Source organism: Panulirus ornatus, chromosome 10 (assembly GCF_036320965.1).
Source record: "Panulirus ornatus isolate Po-2019 chromosome 10, ASM3632096v1, whole genome shotgun sequence".
NCBI lineage: Eukaryota > Metazoa > Arthropoda > Malacostraca > Decapoda > Palinuridae > Panulirus > Panulirus ornatus.
In genome coordinates, this window is record NC_092233.1 from 57307187 (window position 1) to 57326660 (window position 19474).

The 19474-nt window shown below is 48.9% G+C and overlaps 1 protein-coding gene across 1 annotated transcript; it reads left to right on the forward strand.

The window, feature by feature from the left end:
• The first annotated feature begins 1448 nt into the window (after positions 1-1448).
• On the forward strand, positions 1449-18785 carry LOC139750641 (uncharacterized). Its single transcript, XM_071665317.1, has 12 exons — positions 1449-2921; positions 3058-3289; positions 5131-5472; positions 6294-6488; positions 6743-6976; positions 7129-7209; positions 7605-7718; positions 7959-8165; positions 8642-8941; positions 9102-9377; positions 9744-15584; positions 15856-18785. Exons 1-12 carry the CDS (start codon positions 2469-2471, stop codon positions 18783-18785), a joined length of 11205 nt encoding a protein of 3734 aa, XP_071521418.1. The 5' UTR covers positions 1449-2468.
• The last annotated feature ends 689 nt before the right edge of the window (positions 18786-19474 follow it).

Below are 19474 nucleotides of genomic sequence, written 5' to 3' on the forward strand. Positions count from 1 at the left end.
ACCAGCACAAAATTCACTCCTAAGAAGGCGGAACCTAGAGATCGGCCCCGTGAACCGGAGAGGGAACCAAAGAGAGATCTACTTCCAGAGTTTACCGATGACAAAGCTTCGATCCAGGTGAAACTTCGCGTTGAGAAAGACGAGGCGTCTGTTGAGGACGTTGAAACACACAAAGTAACGTACCAACCTGATGAGGCCCCAGAGGATAGACCTGACAACGTCAGAGAACCAAAGGATGTGGACATTAAAGACTTGGATACAGAAATAGCCAAGTTAGAGGAGGAGGAAGAGGAACGCTATGAACACAAGCCTGAGCCAGAGCCTGTAGAGGAGCCAGAGGATGAGGAAGAGTTTGATGACTTTAAGCCAGATGAAGATCTCTCATCGCCATCGGAAGACGAACCCCAGGAACAGCCCTTGCACAGAAGACCAGAAGGCTCTGGGAAAACTCCCACTACGCCCAAGAGAGACGAGAAACCGAGAAAGAAGCCAGAGAGTGACCCAAGGAAGAGGCGGGAAGTAAGCCCTAAGAAAAGACCTGAGGCTGATGAACCGTCGCGTAGAGTTCCCGCCACTTCCAGGAAAGCGCCAACGCCGCAAGATGACTCTCCTACTCGGCGTGTCCCTGGCTACAGGGAACCTATTACACCGAAGGACACCACGAGACGTGCTCCGCAGCGAGGGAAACCCAATGGTCCAGAGCCTGTAAGCCCAACCAGAACCCAGAGGACAACACCCCGATCGACAGTCCCATCTAAGAAGACAATTTCTCCCGAAGGAAAACCCAGGATGAATGGCGATGTCCGACGTACACCTACAGAGCCAAGAATGAATGGAGACATCGGCAGGAAGCCCGAAGACAGGACTCCAAGGACACGAAGGACAGTAGAGAAGCCTAGTGAGCCAGAGAGACCTGCTTCACGAACGTCGAGGCTCTCACAAGCTCCCAAAAAAGCTCCAACATCAAGGTCCCCTGACAAGCGGGAACCGGTGAGGTCCCCTGACAAGCGGGAACCTACAAGACCAGTTTCTTCTAGGATTACCGACAGGAAGAGTCCCACCAAACCTAGTGAGAAGACTCCCAGGGGTCGGCAACCAGGTTCTGAGCCAAAGGAAAAACCAAAGTCATCACTGTCTGTCCCGCACTCTAAGGATCCTGTCGTCACACTTCCCGAGACTCCAATGACAGAGGATATGAAGCCTCTTCCTGTCGACGAAGACGACGACCTTACGATTGAGGACGTGTCCTGCGAGCCGGATCTGCCTTATCAAACCGTTCACAGACCGTCCATCGTCCGGGAGCCCTCTGAGTACCAGTCTCCACCTGACTCTCAAGAGGATGCTTCTGACTCCGCCCCTGACGAACATCTCAAACACCCTGACGAGCCATCCGACGCAGAACCTCAGGACACAGAACCGGAGAAGAAGACCAGAAGGAAGCCTCTGGAAGACGAACTTTCTCCTGAAGAAGATGAGACCTCCCCCGTGAAAGAGGATGTGGGCAAACCAAGGAAATCAAAGCCTTTGGAAAGTCGTCCAGCCGATAAGGGGGTTACTCCCAAGGAGAGTGAACCATCCCGAAGAAAGCAGCCAGAAACCAAACGAACAACCAGAGACAGACCTTGGCTGACGGAGAAGCGGAACTCATTTGAGAGGAAGCCAAGCGAGCCTAAGTTGTCGTCTGTGAGGCCTGACGACTCCACGAAAGCGCCCGAGAGGAGGAAGCCATATGAGAGAAAGCCAAGTGAAGAGACGATCAGAAAGCCAAGCGAAGGCGCCCCTGAGAAACCAAGTGAGGACACCAGGAGAAAGCCAAAGGAGGAAAGGCCCTCTGAAGACCATCCTGACGAAGAAGATTATCCATCGAATGAAAACGAAGGTAAGGAAAATGGAATACCAGAAGAAATACCAAGAGATGCACCGACGTCTCATGAGGAGGCTCCAGAAGAGGATGAACCGGTGCGGAAGAAGCCAGAGGAAATACCCACAAAACTCATTGAGGATGTTGAAAAGTCCATCATCACTAAATCTGTTACTGAAAAGAATATCACCACGTCTGATGTTGCAACGCGAAGGTCTGTGTTTAACCTCAGGACTTCTCAACCCGACAACAGGAGGGACAGACCTACTAGGAAGCCCTCTTACGAGATTAAGGAATCAGTGAGCTCAAAGAGGTCCCTGTTTGAACAACCCAAGCAAGACCCCGTCCCATCACCCATCAGGAGACCTGTGCTAAAGTCCCCACTCAAGAAGGACGAGAAGCCGAAGAAACCAGAGAGAGAAAGCCCGTAAAGGAACCTCGTATTGTGCCGAAATATTTCCATCCACTGGGTGAAGGAGATGGAGACGAACCGGTGGAAAAGTCCACCCCAGAACCAGTGGAAAAATCCGCCCCAGAACCAGTGGAAAAATCCGCCCCAGAGCCAGTGGAAAGATCCGCTCCAGAGCCAGTGGAAGAGGACATCAAAATGACCTCCAGCAAGCTGGTGATGAACGCCATGGCCGCAACTCATACGACGGTGACTCGCAAGGAACCAAAGAAACCCGAGCCGTCTGACGCGGGCGAGGAACCAACGCTAACAGATGAGGAGGAACCCGACACCGTGCTGCCTCTCAAGAAGGAGCGGTCTCCTTCGCCCATGACGAAGGATGGCTCTCCAGTGCCACGAAGCAAAGAAGCATCTCCTGCCCCACGCAGCAAGGAAGGATCTCCCGCTCCTTTCACGAAAGAAGGATCTCCCAGCCGCTTTGTCACAGGGAAGCCGGTTGACAGCGGCATCAACACGAACAAAATCCGCCGCATCGAACGCACTGGTAGCAACAAGAAGCTGCTCGAGGACTTGGAGGTCTCGCGTGAGAACCTGCCACAGTACCTCCTTAGCATCGAGACCATTTTCGATGTCACTCTTCTTGAAAACATGGTGAGTCTTCCAGCGTCCCTTGAGGTATTTTGTATACAGAATAAGTGTAATATTCCATTAGAACCTAAATCTTGAAGTCTTATCGTTTTCAGTGATACGTACGGCATCATAATACACGTTTGATATTCACGTACAGTTGGAGAAGGCAGAGACATACGAAGAACGGCGTATCATTCGAGGGCAAATGCGGTTAGCCAAGCGTCCCGGAAGCCGGACCACAACCCCTGCAACGTCCTCGCCAGGCAAGGCTCCAACCAGGCCCTCCACCACCACTCAACCGAAACGTCCCACCGAACCCAAAGCGACCAGACCCGAGGCCTCTGAGGAGCCAAGACTTGCGGGCACCACACGAAAACCACTCTCCAGATGTACGTTGTTTTTTTTTTTCGCTGTAGCAGGTCCCAGTGTTATCACCCGTCGTTGAATAAGGCCCAGGTTGCTAATATCTAACAACTTGTTTCCGCTAAATATGGTTAAGCTGTTCAATCATTAAACCTTCGTTTAACTTTGTACTGTCTACTCAAATGTCAGTTGTTGCCGCTAGAGGAAACCAGCAGTCATATTCATGTTCAGATCTTGATGCCTTGTCAAAATGTTTTGTCCACCCTCCCCTTCCCTTCCCTCCTCCTCCTCCCCAAAACAGGAACGCTTATACTAAAAGAAAAAAAAAAAAATGATTTCTCCCACTAACTTTTAACACGAGTTTTGACCCCACACTAGCACTACCTTCGCTGTCTATCCTGTCCTACGCCAACAAACTGTTCTCCATAAGCACCTCCTCCTTCGACCTGAAGAACCCCTTTACTGTCTCCAATGCGGACGTCACCTCTGCAGGCACGTCCTCACCTCACGGACCAAACCCAAGGCATTCGTTCAGGAGGCAAAACTCACGCACTGACACAGATGGGTTTGTCTTGTCTCCTGTGAGAGATAAAGACGGAAACCCCATGGTGGGAGTGAAGGGAATCACACATAAGATCAAACTCTTCCAGTGTGAGTATCGCTGGTCTCGGCTGCCATGGAGGAGCATCTGTTTAGTAACGCCTCTCTCTTAAGGGACTTTTGGTTACCGTAGGAGGATACAGTGTTACCGTAGCAGGATACAGTGTTACCGTAAAAGGATACACTGTTACCGTAGGAAGATGCAGTGTTACCGTAGGAGAATACAATGCCTGTAAGGAGAATGTACGAGGCCACATGGATAGATTAGTTCTGTACTTGGATTCTCATTTTTTTTTTTCAACCCCTTCACAAGTGGGCACATCAGTAAATAGCATGATGTCACTGTAATCAATGAGTAAATCATCCTTTCTCTCATCGTGCAAAAAAAAAATTCTTTTAAGGGTAAGATGTTACTGGGACGTTGTTTACTCTGGGGCGACTTACGTACCCATCCTCGTGTTGTGGATGTGAGTGTGAGGGGGAACCACTAAACTTGAGGTCAGAGACGTGGCTTCTTGGGGAGGGACTTGAGAGTACGTCCCCAGATCTCTCAGACTGTATACGATCTATGTCATCACCCTCAGTGTCAACCTGCGTTGGATGACTGACGAGAAGACGGTGAGTCTGTTGACCTAAAATTCAGTGAGTTTACTGATGTGCCCAAGTAAACCATGAGGATAGTTGACTGTAAATCTATCAGTACGACCAGCATGATCAGGTGCCAACATCAGAATGTGTCTTTTGAAAGTCGCCATTTGCCAAGAATGACGGTGAAAATAAGTTTGGTGTGCTAACACTGTCAACGGTGGTGACCTAAGGTTGCATGGCTGACGACGTAGTCTGGTCGTGGTAAACTGTAGTCTTTGCTAATGGCTGAATGCCTGCCAACAACATATTGCTTTTGTACCTTGAGATTGACTTCTTAACCAGCTTGACTTTTTCCCTGATTTGCATGCTTAACTAACCATAGTTTTCCTTTTGTGTCGGTAGTTGAGAACGTGTTAGACTGCCATAAAGCCCCTCCCAAAGCATCAGGGAAATGTAAACCAATACCACTGGTAGTATTAGGGATATGACAGTTATGTACACGTTACTATGACCTTTGTTTACCCTGAATTATAATGCACATATTACCCTTCATATATCATACTGTTGACATACGAGTCTGGGGGATAAAGTCAGTCCTATGGCTGCTTGGTAGTGCGCGTCACAAGGCTTGACACATCCCACCAATACACTGTTTTGATTCTGTGTTTACCCTTGGCAGCGGAGGAGCCTCGCACCCGCCCGACCACGGAAGAACCTGACGTGGACGATGTCGCCCCTGCAGACGAGGTTACCCCAACCACCAAGCCCTCCAGAAAGCCCTCTAGGGACTCCTACAAGGAGCCCGACAGAGAACCAAGTGCCGAACCTGTCGAATCCGAGGAACCAGAGAGACCTAAACAACCCGAGGAACCAAGAAGGTTCGACAGGTCAGTGAAGCCTGAGGAACCTCGAAGGTATGGCCGATTTTCGAAGCCCGAAGAACCCAAGAAAACGGAGCCTGTCTCCAGGACTCCAGACGCCAGGAAACCCGAGAGAACACAACCTCAGCCCACAAAAACAGGTGAGACTGGCCGATCATAACTTCCATCGTTGTAGTGATCTAAATCCAAGAGTTGTGATATGTTTTCTGTCAGTGTTGATTAAGGTATTTTGTTTCAGATAATTAGTCGTTAAATTCTTGTTCATGAATACATAAATTAACACCGAAAATTATTCAAACTTGAAAAATTACGTTACTTATTTATATACTTCCTATTTTTATGAGGCTCTTTCAGCTCTCAGGAAGCAGACCATCTCCACTGATGGAGACCGTAAGACATAAAGTGTAGCGATCGTGTGTGTGCGTCTGTGTATGGAAAGAGCGGAGCAACTGAGTAGTATAAGTGCCCGATGTCATCGTTGTGGTAGTTGCATCAAAGGGTATGAAGGGTTTTGGAATGTATTGGAATGGTGTTTGAAGAGATGTAGGGATGAGTGATGACTTGGTAGTAGATGGAAAAGTGCGGTTTTTGTTTGTTTAGGGACTGCTGTATCTGGTTGGTGTATGTCTGGTGGGGCGGAGTTAAAGACTGAGTTGGTAAGGCGACTGTTTACTGACTGACTTGTCATTTCAGTGTGTATGTGTTTTGCCATTCGTCTATTTGTTGGGAGTGGGGGAGATCTGTTAGTAGAAGATGCTAAAGTATGAGGCAGGGTTAAGCTTTGTATCCTCCCTTCCTGTATTATCAATTTATCAAAGTCGGAACAGAAGAAATGAAGGAAGAATGTTTTCTCAAAGATTCCGTTCCTCATCCTGCCTCGCCAAGGCAAGGAAATACGAGCACGTATGATAAAAGTAGTGGCTACATTATCATTATGTTGTTCTTATTACTACTTCGTCAGCAGCGCCATCAGACGAGCCATATGCCGAGCCCCTGAGGTACCAGAAGGGCCAGAGCCGCACCCCGTCAAAGCCTCCGACGGAACAGACTGATGTGGACAAGATCGTAAGCGCGTATGGCGTGGGACCCACCGACGAGAACGGCGTGCCGCTCTTTGGTCTCAGAGCTCTCAAGAGACGGTCACCTCCATCCACATGTAATTGAAGTCTTCTTCCACGTATACACATGCAACGTATTGTTTTGACATAAGTTTACGACAAAAGTCTGCTTAAATTTCGTTTAAATTCTCGGGGATAAAGAATTTTTAGATACTTATTGATATAGATCACTAAATAAAGGATTCAAAACATTATTTTGAGAAATCCAGTAATATGTATGTGGACTTGAGAAGATATGGAAGAATTCCAGGGACTAGTTCATGTGAATCTAAAGTCAGTCATTTAACCGTAGGTGAAAGCACGCCCAGGGGAGATCAACCCGATACCACAGGAACAAGTGAAGAGCCAAAGCCTCATGAGGATCCACATCCATCTACAAGACCAGAGGAGCCCAAAGAGGAAGAATTTGAGCCAAAAGATTCCTCAGGTCGACCTCTCTTTGGCCTCCGAGCTCTTAGGAAGTCGACAACTGACACCACAACAGTAACGACAACAGAGTCAGCACAAGAAAGAGTCAAGTCTTCGGGTAAGATGAAATTTCTTGTAACCCACAAGATATACTTGTCTGTCACACGAAATTTAATGTTAACTTGAGATGAGGTATTGATCATCAAAATAGTTAAGTTATACCTAAATATTTTCTCTAGTAATAAGATATCGCTCGTTTTCTTTTATCAGTTCTGGCCACACGAGAGACTGCATCAGTGGTGGAGAGCAGTCGTCTCGTCTCTAATATTACTAAGCGTCCTACACATACAAGTATGTTTACTACCTACCTTGATTTTATTCATTTTGGTGAAATCCTAGGTTTTAACTACGTCCTCATACTTACTTAACGAAGTACTTACTGGTACTAACTGGGATTTGAATTTGCTTACCTTTTACATGAAGTGTTGGGGACAAGTCTTATTACTGATATAATAAGCTATACTTAGACAAATTTAATCTAGATTTTATGCTTTTAACCTTTTGACTACAAGCTTAACTTATCATAATCGGTTTTAAAAAAAAGTAATTTAGTACTGTACTTGATGCTGCTGTAAAACTTAACAAGCTTTTTTAGAATTTTCATTCAGTGAATAGAGAAAGATGTTATCAGGTAAGGTACACAATCTATGCCACACATGATATTTACCAAATACCACACACCTCAGCTGAGGTCATCAGCACAGAGTCTCCCAGGGACTCGGAGAGTCCAGAGCCAGTGGATCCTCAGGAGCCTGAGAGCGAAGAGGAGGCAGAGTCCATTGAACACTACTCATCTGAAGGTAACTCCACAGTTGTCACTATACAGTTCGTGCTGCACCTGAAGTGCAGACGACTGAAGTACACCCTTGAATGTAACCTCGATGATTCTGATATGATTTTTTTTCCCCTGGAAATAGATATTTCTTTTTACTTTACCTCACCTTTCCATTTCATATTCAAATAGAATGACCTTGACAGTTTTAAGTATTTGATTCGATGGCTTTGAAGATGCTTATTTAACTGAGTGCCACCTTCCGTAGAGGAAACCTCACCTGGTTTGGTGAGAACCTTAAGAGATTCCATGAAGAAGAAGAAAGACACACCAGAAGACCTGGAGCCATCCACTAGACCCTTAACACGTCCTAGTGGTCAGTCACCTGACCCATCCAGCCGAACTCCCGAGGATGAGGTTATCACCAGAAGATCACAACCATTGAAGGAAATTTTGAAATTGCACGAATCTAAAGGTTAGTGAGTAGGCAAGACTGGGGAGGACGATGGAGAGAGAAGGGGGAGGGAACAGGAAGGAGGTAGTGTTAGGGTATGTGGTAGGCAAGATTGAGGAGGAGGATGGGGAGAGAAGGGAGAGGGAACAGGAAGGAGGTAGTATTAGGGTATGTGGTAGCAACTCAGAATTTTTTCCTCCAGCAATTTTCCTAAATTGCAATTTGCATCTACCCCTTTCCTTTTTAAACTCATTTCCTCACACTTTTTCTCAGTCTCTCATTTCATTTTTCACTTTTTTTTTTTTTTGCTCTTAATTGATACCCGAATTTAATGAGGACATCTTAGCACAAATACTTTTGACAAAAAGATAAAAAGAAAATTAATTTTTTTTTTTATAAACTCATTTCCTTCATTGAATGAAAGATGTTTGTAAATGACCAACGAAACGTCTGGTGTATAGACAGCAGAGAAAGCATTAATGTTCCCTTTGCTCCAGTGCAAGAACCAAGTCCTGAGGGGTCTCCACGCCTCAAGCCCAAGCAGAGGCTACGAGAGAACTTCGAGACATTATCTGAGAAGCAAGACACTCGTGTCCACAAGACATGGGACCTAGAGACTGACCTCAGCACCAGGTCACTTGACATGAAGAATATCATCGCACACCATGAGACCATAACGACAGAAGAGACCCCCAAGCCTGAGAAGAAATTAACAGGGATCTTGAAGAAGACTTCAAGCTCGAATATTCTCACGACTGATATTCGATCCACTGTAACCTCTGAAAAGACTATAGACAGTGAGTTTATGCCTTATTGTATTTCATTCAAGTGATTAAGAAAAAAAAAAACAAAGTTGGAATGGTTAAATTCGCAGATTTCAATACTCTTGCCTTCTTCTTAGTATGTTGAGAATTTCTAATGATGTATGTTGTACTTAGAAAAAGATTGAATTCACAGGTGAAACGAAGGAAGACGAGCCAGTCAAAGAGCATGTGAATGATGCTGACGACATCTTAGATACATTGACAGAAGACCAGATAACACAACTCTCCGAGGAGTTCGACCTCCGGGCCCAGGAGGATGGGGTGATCAACACAGAAGAGTCCATAGAGACGTTGAGTGGTGGGTACCGGGTGACGTCTACGACCGAAGGCGACCATCCCGAGGGTGCTAAATTTGTAAGAAAAACGTCCTATACTGAAATCAAACTCCAGCAGCCCAAAGTGGAGGAAGGTATGTCATCGCCATCATCAACCCTTGCCTATTTTGAACTCAGATTATGTGTTATGCATCCTTGTCACGCATGATTATAAATAATCAGCTGAATGACAAAGAACATATGCATTGCCTCTAGCGAGTCGTCAGTGACTTAAAATAGCTGATGCATGTCACAAAGTCTGGGTATGTATCTGACTTTGAAAATGCATGGATAGTATAGTTCAGCATGTCTTGTAAATAGCCCATTAGCTCTACCAGGTACTTCTCAGAGAATAATATAATCACTGAGGGACATTAATTTCAGTGTGAAGGTGAGTACTTAATAGTGAGATTTAATCTTTTTTTTCCAATGAGTTTTACTTTAAATTTGTTAAATCCCAGGTACGCATCATGATGATCTCAGCGATCATGAACTTCATGACACAGACAGAAAACAAAGAACAGACTATGACAGAACAGACACACATAGACATGTTTCACAAAGGGTAACGAAAACTTCAGTGACACAGAAACGGTCATCTGTGACAAGCACAAGAATTGACGAGTTCTCAAAGACACCCCGGCCATCTGAAGGTAAACCAGAGAAGCCAAAGGATACAGAACCTGGAAAGAGAAAACCTGTGACAAAACCGGGGGATGACGAGGCACCAGAAAAAAGAAAACTAAGTCCAGAAACGAGAAGGAAAAGTCCACTCAAGTCAAGTGATGAACCAGAGAAAATAAAAAGGATTCCAGGCAGAAAAGTTGGCGATGAACCAGACGACACAAAGAGGAAGCCAAGCAGGCCAGGTGAACCAGAAAACACAAAGACAAAGCCAGGCAGGCCAGGCGAAGAAGAACCAGAGACCATCAGAAGGAGGCCAGGCAGGCCAGGTGATGAAGAACCAGAGACCATCAGAAGGAAGCCAGGCAGGCCAGGTGATGAAGAACCAGACACCATCAGAAGGAAGCCAGGCAGGCCAGGAGATGAAGAACCAGAGACCATCAGAAGGAGGCCAGGCAGGCCAGGTGATGAAGAACCAGAGACAATCAGAAGGAAGCCAGGCAGGCCAGGTGAGGAAGAACCAGAGACTATCAGAAGGAGGCCAGGCAGGCCAGGTGATGAGGAACCAGAGACAATCAGAAGGAAGCCAGGCAGGCCAGGTGAGGAAGAACCAGAGACTATCAGAAGGAAGCCAGGCAGGCCAGGTGATGAGGAACCAGAAACCATCAGAAGGAAGCCAAGCAAGCCAGGTGATGATGAACCAGAGACCATGAGAAGGAAGCCAGGCAGGCCAGGAGATGAAGAACCAGAGACCATCAGAAGGAAGCCGGGCAGGCCAGGTGAAGAAGAACCAGAGACTATCAGAAGAAAGCCAGGCAAGCCAGGAGATGAAGAACCAGAGACCATCAGAAGGAAGCCGAGCAGGCCAGGAGATGAAGAACCAGAGGCTATTAGAAGGAAGCCAGGCAAGCCAGGTGATGAAGAACCAGAGACCATCAGAAGGAAGCCAGGCAGACCTGGTGATGAAGAACCAGAGACAATCAGAAGGAAGCCAGGCAGGCCAGGTGATGATGAACCAGAGACCATCAGAAGGAAGAGTCCTAGCAGGCCAGGTGAGGATGAACCAGAGACCATCAGAAGGAAGAGTCCTAGTAGACCAGGTGATGAACCAGAGACCATCAGAAGAAAGCCAGGCAAACCAGGTGAGGAAGAACCAGAGAGCATCAGAAGGAAGCCAGGTAGGCCAGGTGATGATGAACCAGAGACCATCAGAAGGAAGCCAGGCAGACCAGGAGATGAAGAACCAGAGACCATCAGAAGGAAGCCAGGCAGGCCAGGAGATGAAGAACCAGAGACTATTAGAAGGAAACCAGGCAAGCCAGGTGATGAAGAACCAGAGACCATCAGAAGGAAGCCAGGCAGACCTGGTGATGAAGAACCAGAGACAATCAGAAGGAAGCCAGGCAGGCCAGGTGATGATGAACCAGAGACCATCAGAAGGAAGAGTCCTAGCAGGCCAGGTGAGGATGAACCAGAGACCATCAGAAGGAAGAGTCCTAGCAGGCCAGGTGAGCAAGAACCAGAGACCATCAGAAGGAAGCCAGGCAGGCCAGGTGAGGAAGAACCAGAGACCATCAGAAGGAAGCCAGGAAGGCCGGGTGATGAAGAACCAGAGACCATCAGGAGGAAGCCAGGCAGGCCAGGTGAGGAAGAACCAGAGACCATCAGAAGGAAGCCAAGCAGGCCAGGTGATGAAGAACCAGAGATCATCAGAAGGAAGAGTCCAAGCAGGCCAGGTGATGAGGAACCAGAGACCATCAGAAGGAAGAGTCCAAGTAGACCAGGTGATGAACCAGAGACCATCAGAAGGAAGCCAGGCAGGCCAGGTGAGGAAGAACCAGAGACCATCAGAAGAAAGCCAAGCAGGCCAGGTGATGATGAACCAGAGACTATCAGAAGGAAGCCAGGCAGGCCAGGTGAGGAAGAACCAGAGACCATTAGAAGGAAGCCAGGCAGGCCAGGTGATGAAGAACCAGAGACCATCAGACGAAAGCCAGGCAGGCCAGGTGATGAAGAACCAGGGACCATCAGGAGAAAGCCAGGCAGGCCAGGTGATGATGAACCAGAGACCATCAGAAGGAAGAGTCCAAGCAGGCCAGGTGATGATGAACCTGAGACTGTCAGAAGGAAGAGTCCAAGTAGACCAGGTGATGAACCAGAGACCATCAGAAGGAAGCCAGGCAGACCAGATGATGAAGAACCAGAGACCATCAGAAGGAAGCCAGGCAGGCCAGGTGATGAAGAACCAGACACCATCAGAAGGAAGCCAGGTAGGCCAGGTGATGAAGAACCAGAGACTATCAGACGGAAGCCAGGCAGGCCAGGTGATGAAGAGCCAGAGACCATCAGAAGGAAGAGTCCAAGCAGACCAGGTGATGAGCCAGAAACCATCAGAAGGAAGCCAGGCAGGCCAGGTGATGAAGAACCAGAAACCATTAGAAGGAAGCCAGGCAGGCCAGGTGATGAAGAACCTGACACCATCAGAAGGAAGCCAGGCAGGCCAGGCGATGAAGAACCAGAGACCATCAGAAGGAAGAGTCCAAGCAGACCAGGTGATGAGCCAGAACCAATTAAAAGGAAGCCAGGCAGGCCAGGTGATGAAGAACCAGAAACCATCAGAAGGAAGCCAGGCAGGCCAGGTGATGAAGAACCAGAGACCATCAGAAGGAAGCCAGGTAGGCCAGGTGATGATGAACTAGAGATCATAAGAAGGAAGCCAGGCAGGCCAGGTGATGATGAGGAAGAACCCTTAAAGAAGAGACCAGATCATTCAAGTGATGATGAACCAGAAACTGTTGTGAGAGAAGATATTGATGGAAATGAAATTATTGACATTACGAGAAAGGTCTCTAATGAATCATACAGAACCAGTACCACCAGATATACTTCAATCAGTACCATAAAACTGAAAGCGGAAGAATCTTTGACGGAGAGCCGTTCGACCAGTGTCGACTTAAAAACAACAAGGATTCGTCCAGATCGAGAGGAAGACGTCGAACCAGAGGTTTCAAAAGGAAGACCAAGCAAACCCACGAAAAAGACACCACTGAAACCAGATGAACCGGAGGGAACAAAGAAGGCCCCTATCAAGAGGGATGACCCCACTCCAAAGACAAGAAGTAAGAGTCCTGACAAACCAGAATTAAGAAAGAAGAGTCCCAGTAGACCAGGTGATGAACCAGAGACCATCAGAAGGAAGAGTCCAAACAGACCAGGTTATGAACCAGAGACCATCAGAAAGAAGAGTCCAAGTAGACCGGGTGATGAACCAGAGACCATCAGAAAGAAGAGTCCAAGTAGACCAGGTGATGAGCCAGAGACCATCAGAAGGAAGCCAAGCAGGCCAGGTGAGGAACCAGAAACTATCAGAAGGAAGAGTCCAAGTAGACCAGATGAACCAGAGACCATCAGAAAGAAGCCAGGCAAGCCAGGTGATGATGAACCAGAGTCCATCAGAAGGAAGCCAAGCAGGCCAGGTGATGATGAACCAGAGACCATCAGAAGGAAGAGTCCAAGTAGACCAGGTGATGAACCAGAAACCATCAGAAGGAAGAGTCCAAGTAGACCAGGTAATGAACCAGAGACCATCAGAAAGAAGAGTCCAAGCAGACCAGGTTATGAACCAGAGACCATTAGAAGGAAGAGTCCAAGTAGACCAGGAGATGAACCAGAGACCATCAGAAAGAAGAGCCCAAGTAGACCAGGTGATGAGCCAGAGACCATCAGAAGGAAGCCAAGCAGGCCAGGTGAGGAACCAGAAACAATCAGAAGGAAGAGTCCAAGTAGACCTGATGAACCAGAGACCATCAGAAGGAAGCCAAGCAGGCCAGGTGATGATGAAACAGAGACCATCAGAAGGAAGAGTCCAAGTAGACCAGGTGATGAACCAGAGGCCATCAGAAGGAAGCCAGGCAGGCCAGGTGATGATGAACCGGAGACCATTAGAAGGAAGCCGGGCAGGCCAGGTGATGATGAACCAGAGACGATCAGAAGGAAGCCAGGTAGGCCAGATGATGATGAACCAGAGACCATCAGGAGGAAGCCAAGCAGGCCAGATGATGATGAACCAGAGAGCATCAGAAGGAAACCAGGTAGGCCAGATGATGATGAACCGGAGACCATCAGAAAGAAGCCAGGTAGGCCAGAGGATGAAGAACCAGAGTCCATCAGAAGGAAGCCAGGCAGACCAGGTGATGATGAGCCAGAAACCATCAGAAGGAAGCCAGGCAGGCCAGGTGATGAAGAACCAGAGACCATCAGAAGAAAGCCAGGCAGGCCGGGTGATGAAGAACCAGAGACCATCAGAAGGAAGCCAGGCAAGCCAGGTGATGATGAACCAGAGGCCATCAGAAAGAAACCAGGCAGGCCAGGTGAGGATGAACCAGAAACCATAAGAAGAAAGAGTCCAAGCAGACCAGGTGATGAACCAGAGACCATCAGAAAGAAGCCAGGGAGGCCAGGTGATGAAGAACCAGAGACCATCAGAAGGAAGAGTCCAAGTAGACCAGGTGATGAACCAGAGACCATCAGAAAGAAGCCAGGCAGGCCAGGTGATGAAGAACCAGAGACCATCAGAAGGAAGAGTCCAAGTAGACCAGGTGATGAACCAGAGACCATCAGAAGGAAGCCAAGCAGGCCAGGTGATGATGAACCAGAGACCATTAGAAGGAAGAGTCCAAGTAGACCAGGTGATGAACCAGAGACCATTAGAAGGAAGAGTCCAAGTAGACCAGGTGATGAACCAGAGGCCATCAGAAGGAAGCCAGGCAGGCCAGGCGATGAAGAGCCAGAGACCATCAGAAGGAAGCCAGGCAGGCCAGGCGATGAAGAACCTGAGACCATCAGAAGGAAGCCAGGCAGGCCAGGCGATGAAGAACCAGAGACCATCAGAAGGAAGCCAGGCAGGCCAGGTGATGATGAACCAGAGACCATCAGAAGGAAGCCAAGCAGGCCAGGTGATGATGAACCAGAGACCATCAGAAGGAAGCCAGGCAGGCCAGGTGATGATGAACCAGAGGGAAGAAGGAAGAGTCCAAGTAGACCAGGTGATGAACCAGATTATCTTGTCAGAACTACAACAGATGATACTGAAAGGTATGATATCACCGAATCTGTGAGGGAATCATACCAGACCAGTGTTACCAGACACTCAACAGTCAGTAAAGTAACGGCAAGAACCGAAGAAATGTTGACAACTCACTTCACTGATGAGGAAATAAATCTTGTAAAGCGACGAACATATGAAGTAGACAAGCCACATGATGATGATGATGATGAACCAGAGACCATCAGAAGGAAGCCAGGCAGGCCAGGTGATGATGATGAACCAGAGACCATCAGAAGGAAGAGTCCAAGTAGACCAGGTGATGAACCAGAGACCATCAGAAGGAAGCCAGGCAGGCCAGGTGATGATGAACCAGAGACCATCAGAAGGAAGCCAGGCAGGCCAGGTGATGATGAACCAGAGACCATCAGAAGGAAGCCAGGCAGGCCAGGTGATGATGAACCAGAGACCATCAGAAGGAAGCCAGGCAGGCCAGGTGATGATGAACCAGAGACCATCAGAAGGAAGCCAGGCAGGCCAGGTGATGATGAACCAGAGACCATCAGAAGGAAGAGTCCAAGCAGGCCAGGCGATGATGAACCAGAGACCATCAGAAGGAAGCCAGGCAGGCCAGGTGATGATGAACCAGAGACCATCAGAAGGAAGCCAGGCAGGCCAGGTGATGATGAACCAGAGACTCTCAGAAGGAAGCCAGGCAGGCCAGGTGAGGAAGAACCAGAGACCATCAGAAGGAAGAGTCCAAGTAGACCAGGTGATGAACCAGAGACCACCAGAAGAAAGCCAGGCAGGCCAGGTGAGGAAGAACCAGAGATCATCAGAAGGAAGAGTCCAAGTAGACCAGGTGATGAACCAGAAGACCATCAGAAGGAAGCCAGGCAGGCCAGGTGAGGAAGAACCAGAGACCATCAGAAGGAAGAGTCCAAGTAGACCAGGTTATGAACCAGAGACCATCAGAAGGAAGCCAGGCAGGCCAGGTGAGGATGAACCAGAGACCATCAGAAGGAAGCCAGGTAGGCCAGATGATGATGAACCAGAGACCATCAGAAGGAAACCAGGCAAGCCAGGAGATGATGAACCAGAGACCATCAGAAGGAAGCCAGGTAGGCCAGGTGAGGAAGAACCAGAGACCATCAGAAGGAAGAGTCCAAGCAGGCCAGGTGATGATGAACCAGAGACCATCAGAAGGAAACCAGGCAGGCCAGGTGATGATGAACCAGAGACCATCAGAAGGAAGCCAAGCAGGCCAGGTGATGATGAACCAGAGACCATCAGAAGGAAGCCAAGCAGGCCAGGTGATGATGAACCAGAGACCATCAGAAAGAAGAGTCCAAGTAGACCAGGTGATGAACCAGACACCATCAGGAGAAAGCCAGGCAGGCCAGGTGAGGAAGAACCAGAGACTATCAGAAGGAAGAGTCCAAGTAGACCAGGTGATGAACCAGAGACCATAAGAAGGAAGAGTCCAAGTAGGCCAGGTGATGAACCAGAGACCATCAGAAGGAAGCCAGGCAGGCCGGGTGAAGAGGAGCCAGAGACCATTGGAAGGAAGCCAGGCAGGCCAGGTGATGAAGAACCAGAAGGAAGAAGGAAGAGTCCAAGTAGACCAGGTGATGATGAGCCAGAGACAATCAGAAGGAAGAGTCCTAGTAGACCAGGTGATGAACCGGAAACCATCAGAAGGAAGAGTCCAAGTAGACCAGGAGATGAGCCAGAGACCATCAGAAGGACAAGTCCAAGTAGACCAGGAGATGAACCAGAGACCATCAGAAGGAAGCCAGGCAGACCAGGTGAGGAAGAACCAGAAACTATCAGAAGGAAGCCAGGCAGGCCAGGAGATGATGAACCAGAGACCATCAGAAGGAAGCCAGGCAGGCCAGGTGATGATGAACCAGAGACCATCAGAAGGAAGCCAGGCAGGCCAGGTGATGATGAACCAGAGACCATCAGAAGGAAGCCAGGCAGGCCAGGTGATGATGAACCAGAGACCATCAGAAGGAAGCCAGGAAGACCAGGTGATGATGAACCAGAGACCATCAGAAGGAAGCCAGGCAGGCCAGGTGATGATGAACCAGAGACCATCAGAAGGAAGCCAGGCAGGCCAGGTGATGATGAACCAGAGACCATCAGAAGGAAGCCAGGCAGGCCAGGTGATGAGAAACCGGAGACCATAACGAGGAAACCGAGGTTGGGCAAGCCAGTTGATGATGAACCCGAGACAACAACGAGGAAGCCTGGAAGACTTGGTTATGATCAACCGGAAACAACAAAGAAAAGGCCAGGTAAACCAGGCGATATGAAGCCAGAGATCACGACCAAGCGGCCACTTCAGGACCAAAAGGCACCCAAAAAGAAACCAGAACCCGGTGAACAGCCAGATAGAACAAGGAGGAGACCTGGTCGGCCAGGTGATGATGAGCCAGAGACCACAAAGAGGAGACCAGGCAGGCCAGGTGATGATAAGCCAGAGACCACAAAGAGGAGACCAGGCAGGCCAGGTGATGATGAACCAGAGACCATAAAGAGGAGACCAGGCAGGCCAGGTGATGATGAACCAGAGACCATAAAGAGGAGACCAGGCAGGCCAGGTGATGATGAGCCAGAGACCACAAAGAGGAGACCAGGCAGGCCAGGTGATGATGAACCAGAGACCACAAAGAGGAGACCAGGCAGGCCAGGTGATGATGAACCAGAGACCATAAAGAGGAGACCAGGCAGGCCAGGTGATGATGAACCAGAGACCACAAAGAGGAGACCAGGCAGGCCAGGTGATGATGAACCAGAGACCATAAAGAGGAGACCAGGCAGGCCAGGTGATGATGAACCTGAGACCACAAAGAGGAGACCAGGCAGGCCAGGTGATGACGAGCCAGAGACCACAAAGAGGAGACCAGGCAGGCCAGGTGATGATGAACCAGAGACCATAAAGAGGAGACCAGGCAAGCCAGGTGATGATGAACCAGAGACCATAAAGAGGAGACCAGGGGAGCCAGGTGATGATGAACCAGAGACCATAAAGAGGAGACCAGGGGAGCCAGGTGATGATGAACCAGAGACCATAAAGAGGAGACCAGGCAAGCCAGGTGATGATGAACCAGAGACCATAAAGAGGAGACCAGGGGAGCCAGGTGATGACGAACCAGAGATAACAGACACCACCGGCAAACTCATAGAGTACACAGATGTGGATGATGTGACACGTACCTACATAGACTCAGAGATGCTGAACACATACCATGAAACCCACACGACCAGTATGACTATGGAAGTGTCCCGAAGCGTCAGAAGTTCGACGGTCAAAGAATCCGTCCACGAAGAGACGTATTATTACGAAAGTGGGGAATATACGAGTGAGACAGAGGAGGAGACCGAGTCTAGCGATACAGAGATGAGCGACAAGGAGAAGAAATCCCCAAAGAGAAGGGTAAGGAAAGTGATCCCAGGAGAACTTGTGGGGAAAGTGATCAAAGAGAAACCTACCAGGGGTAAAGAACCAGAGAAGAAAACCATCAGGAAGGTGCACAGGCCCGAGCCAGAGGACACGACCAACGCAAGGGTTAGAGACCAGCCATCCCCAATAAAGAGACCAGGGAGGCTGGACAAAGAGCCAGAAAACAGAGACAAGAAACCAACCGATCGAGTTAAAAGAAGAGAACCAGGAAGGATCAATGATACTGAACCAATCAGGACAGCGAAGAAACCGAGTAGGCCTGGTTTCCACGAGCCGGAAACCACAAGGAAGACCCCATCTAGAAGCCAGGCAAGCCAGGCGATGATGAACCAGAGGGACGAAGGAAGAGTCCAAGCAGACCAGTGATGAACCAGACACCATCAGAAGGAAGCCAGGCAGGCCAGGTGATGATGAACCAGAAACCATCATAAGGAAGCCAGGTAAGCCAGGCGATGATGAACCAGAGGGACGAAGGAAGAGTCCAAGCAGACCAGGTGATGAACCAGAGACCATTAGAAGAAAGCCAGGCAGGCCAGAGGATGATGAACCAGAGACCATCAGAAGGAAGCCAAGCAGGCCAGGTGAAGAAGAACCTGACACCATCAGAAGGAAGCCAGGCAAGCCAGGTGATGATGAACCAGAGGGAAGAAGGAAGAGTCCAAGCAGGCCAGGTGATGAACCAGAAACCATCAGAAGGAAGCCAGGCAGGCCAGGTGATGATGAACCAGAGACCATCAGAAGGAAGCCAGGTGATGATGAGCCTGAAGGAAGAAGGAAGAGTCCGAGTAGACCAGGTGATGAACCAGAACACATCAGAAGGAGGCCAGGCAAGCCAGGTGATGATGAACCAGATGAAAGAAGGAAGAGTCCAAGCAGACCAGGTGATGAACCAGAGACCATCAGAAGGAAGCCAGGCAAGCCAGGTGATGATGAACCAGAGACATCAGAAGGAAGCCAGGCAGGCCAGATGATGATGAACCAGAGACAAGAAAGAAGAGTCCAAGCAGACCAGGTGATGATGAACCAGAGACCATCAGAAGGAAGCCAGGCAAGCC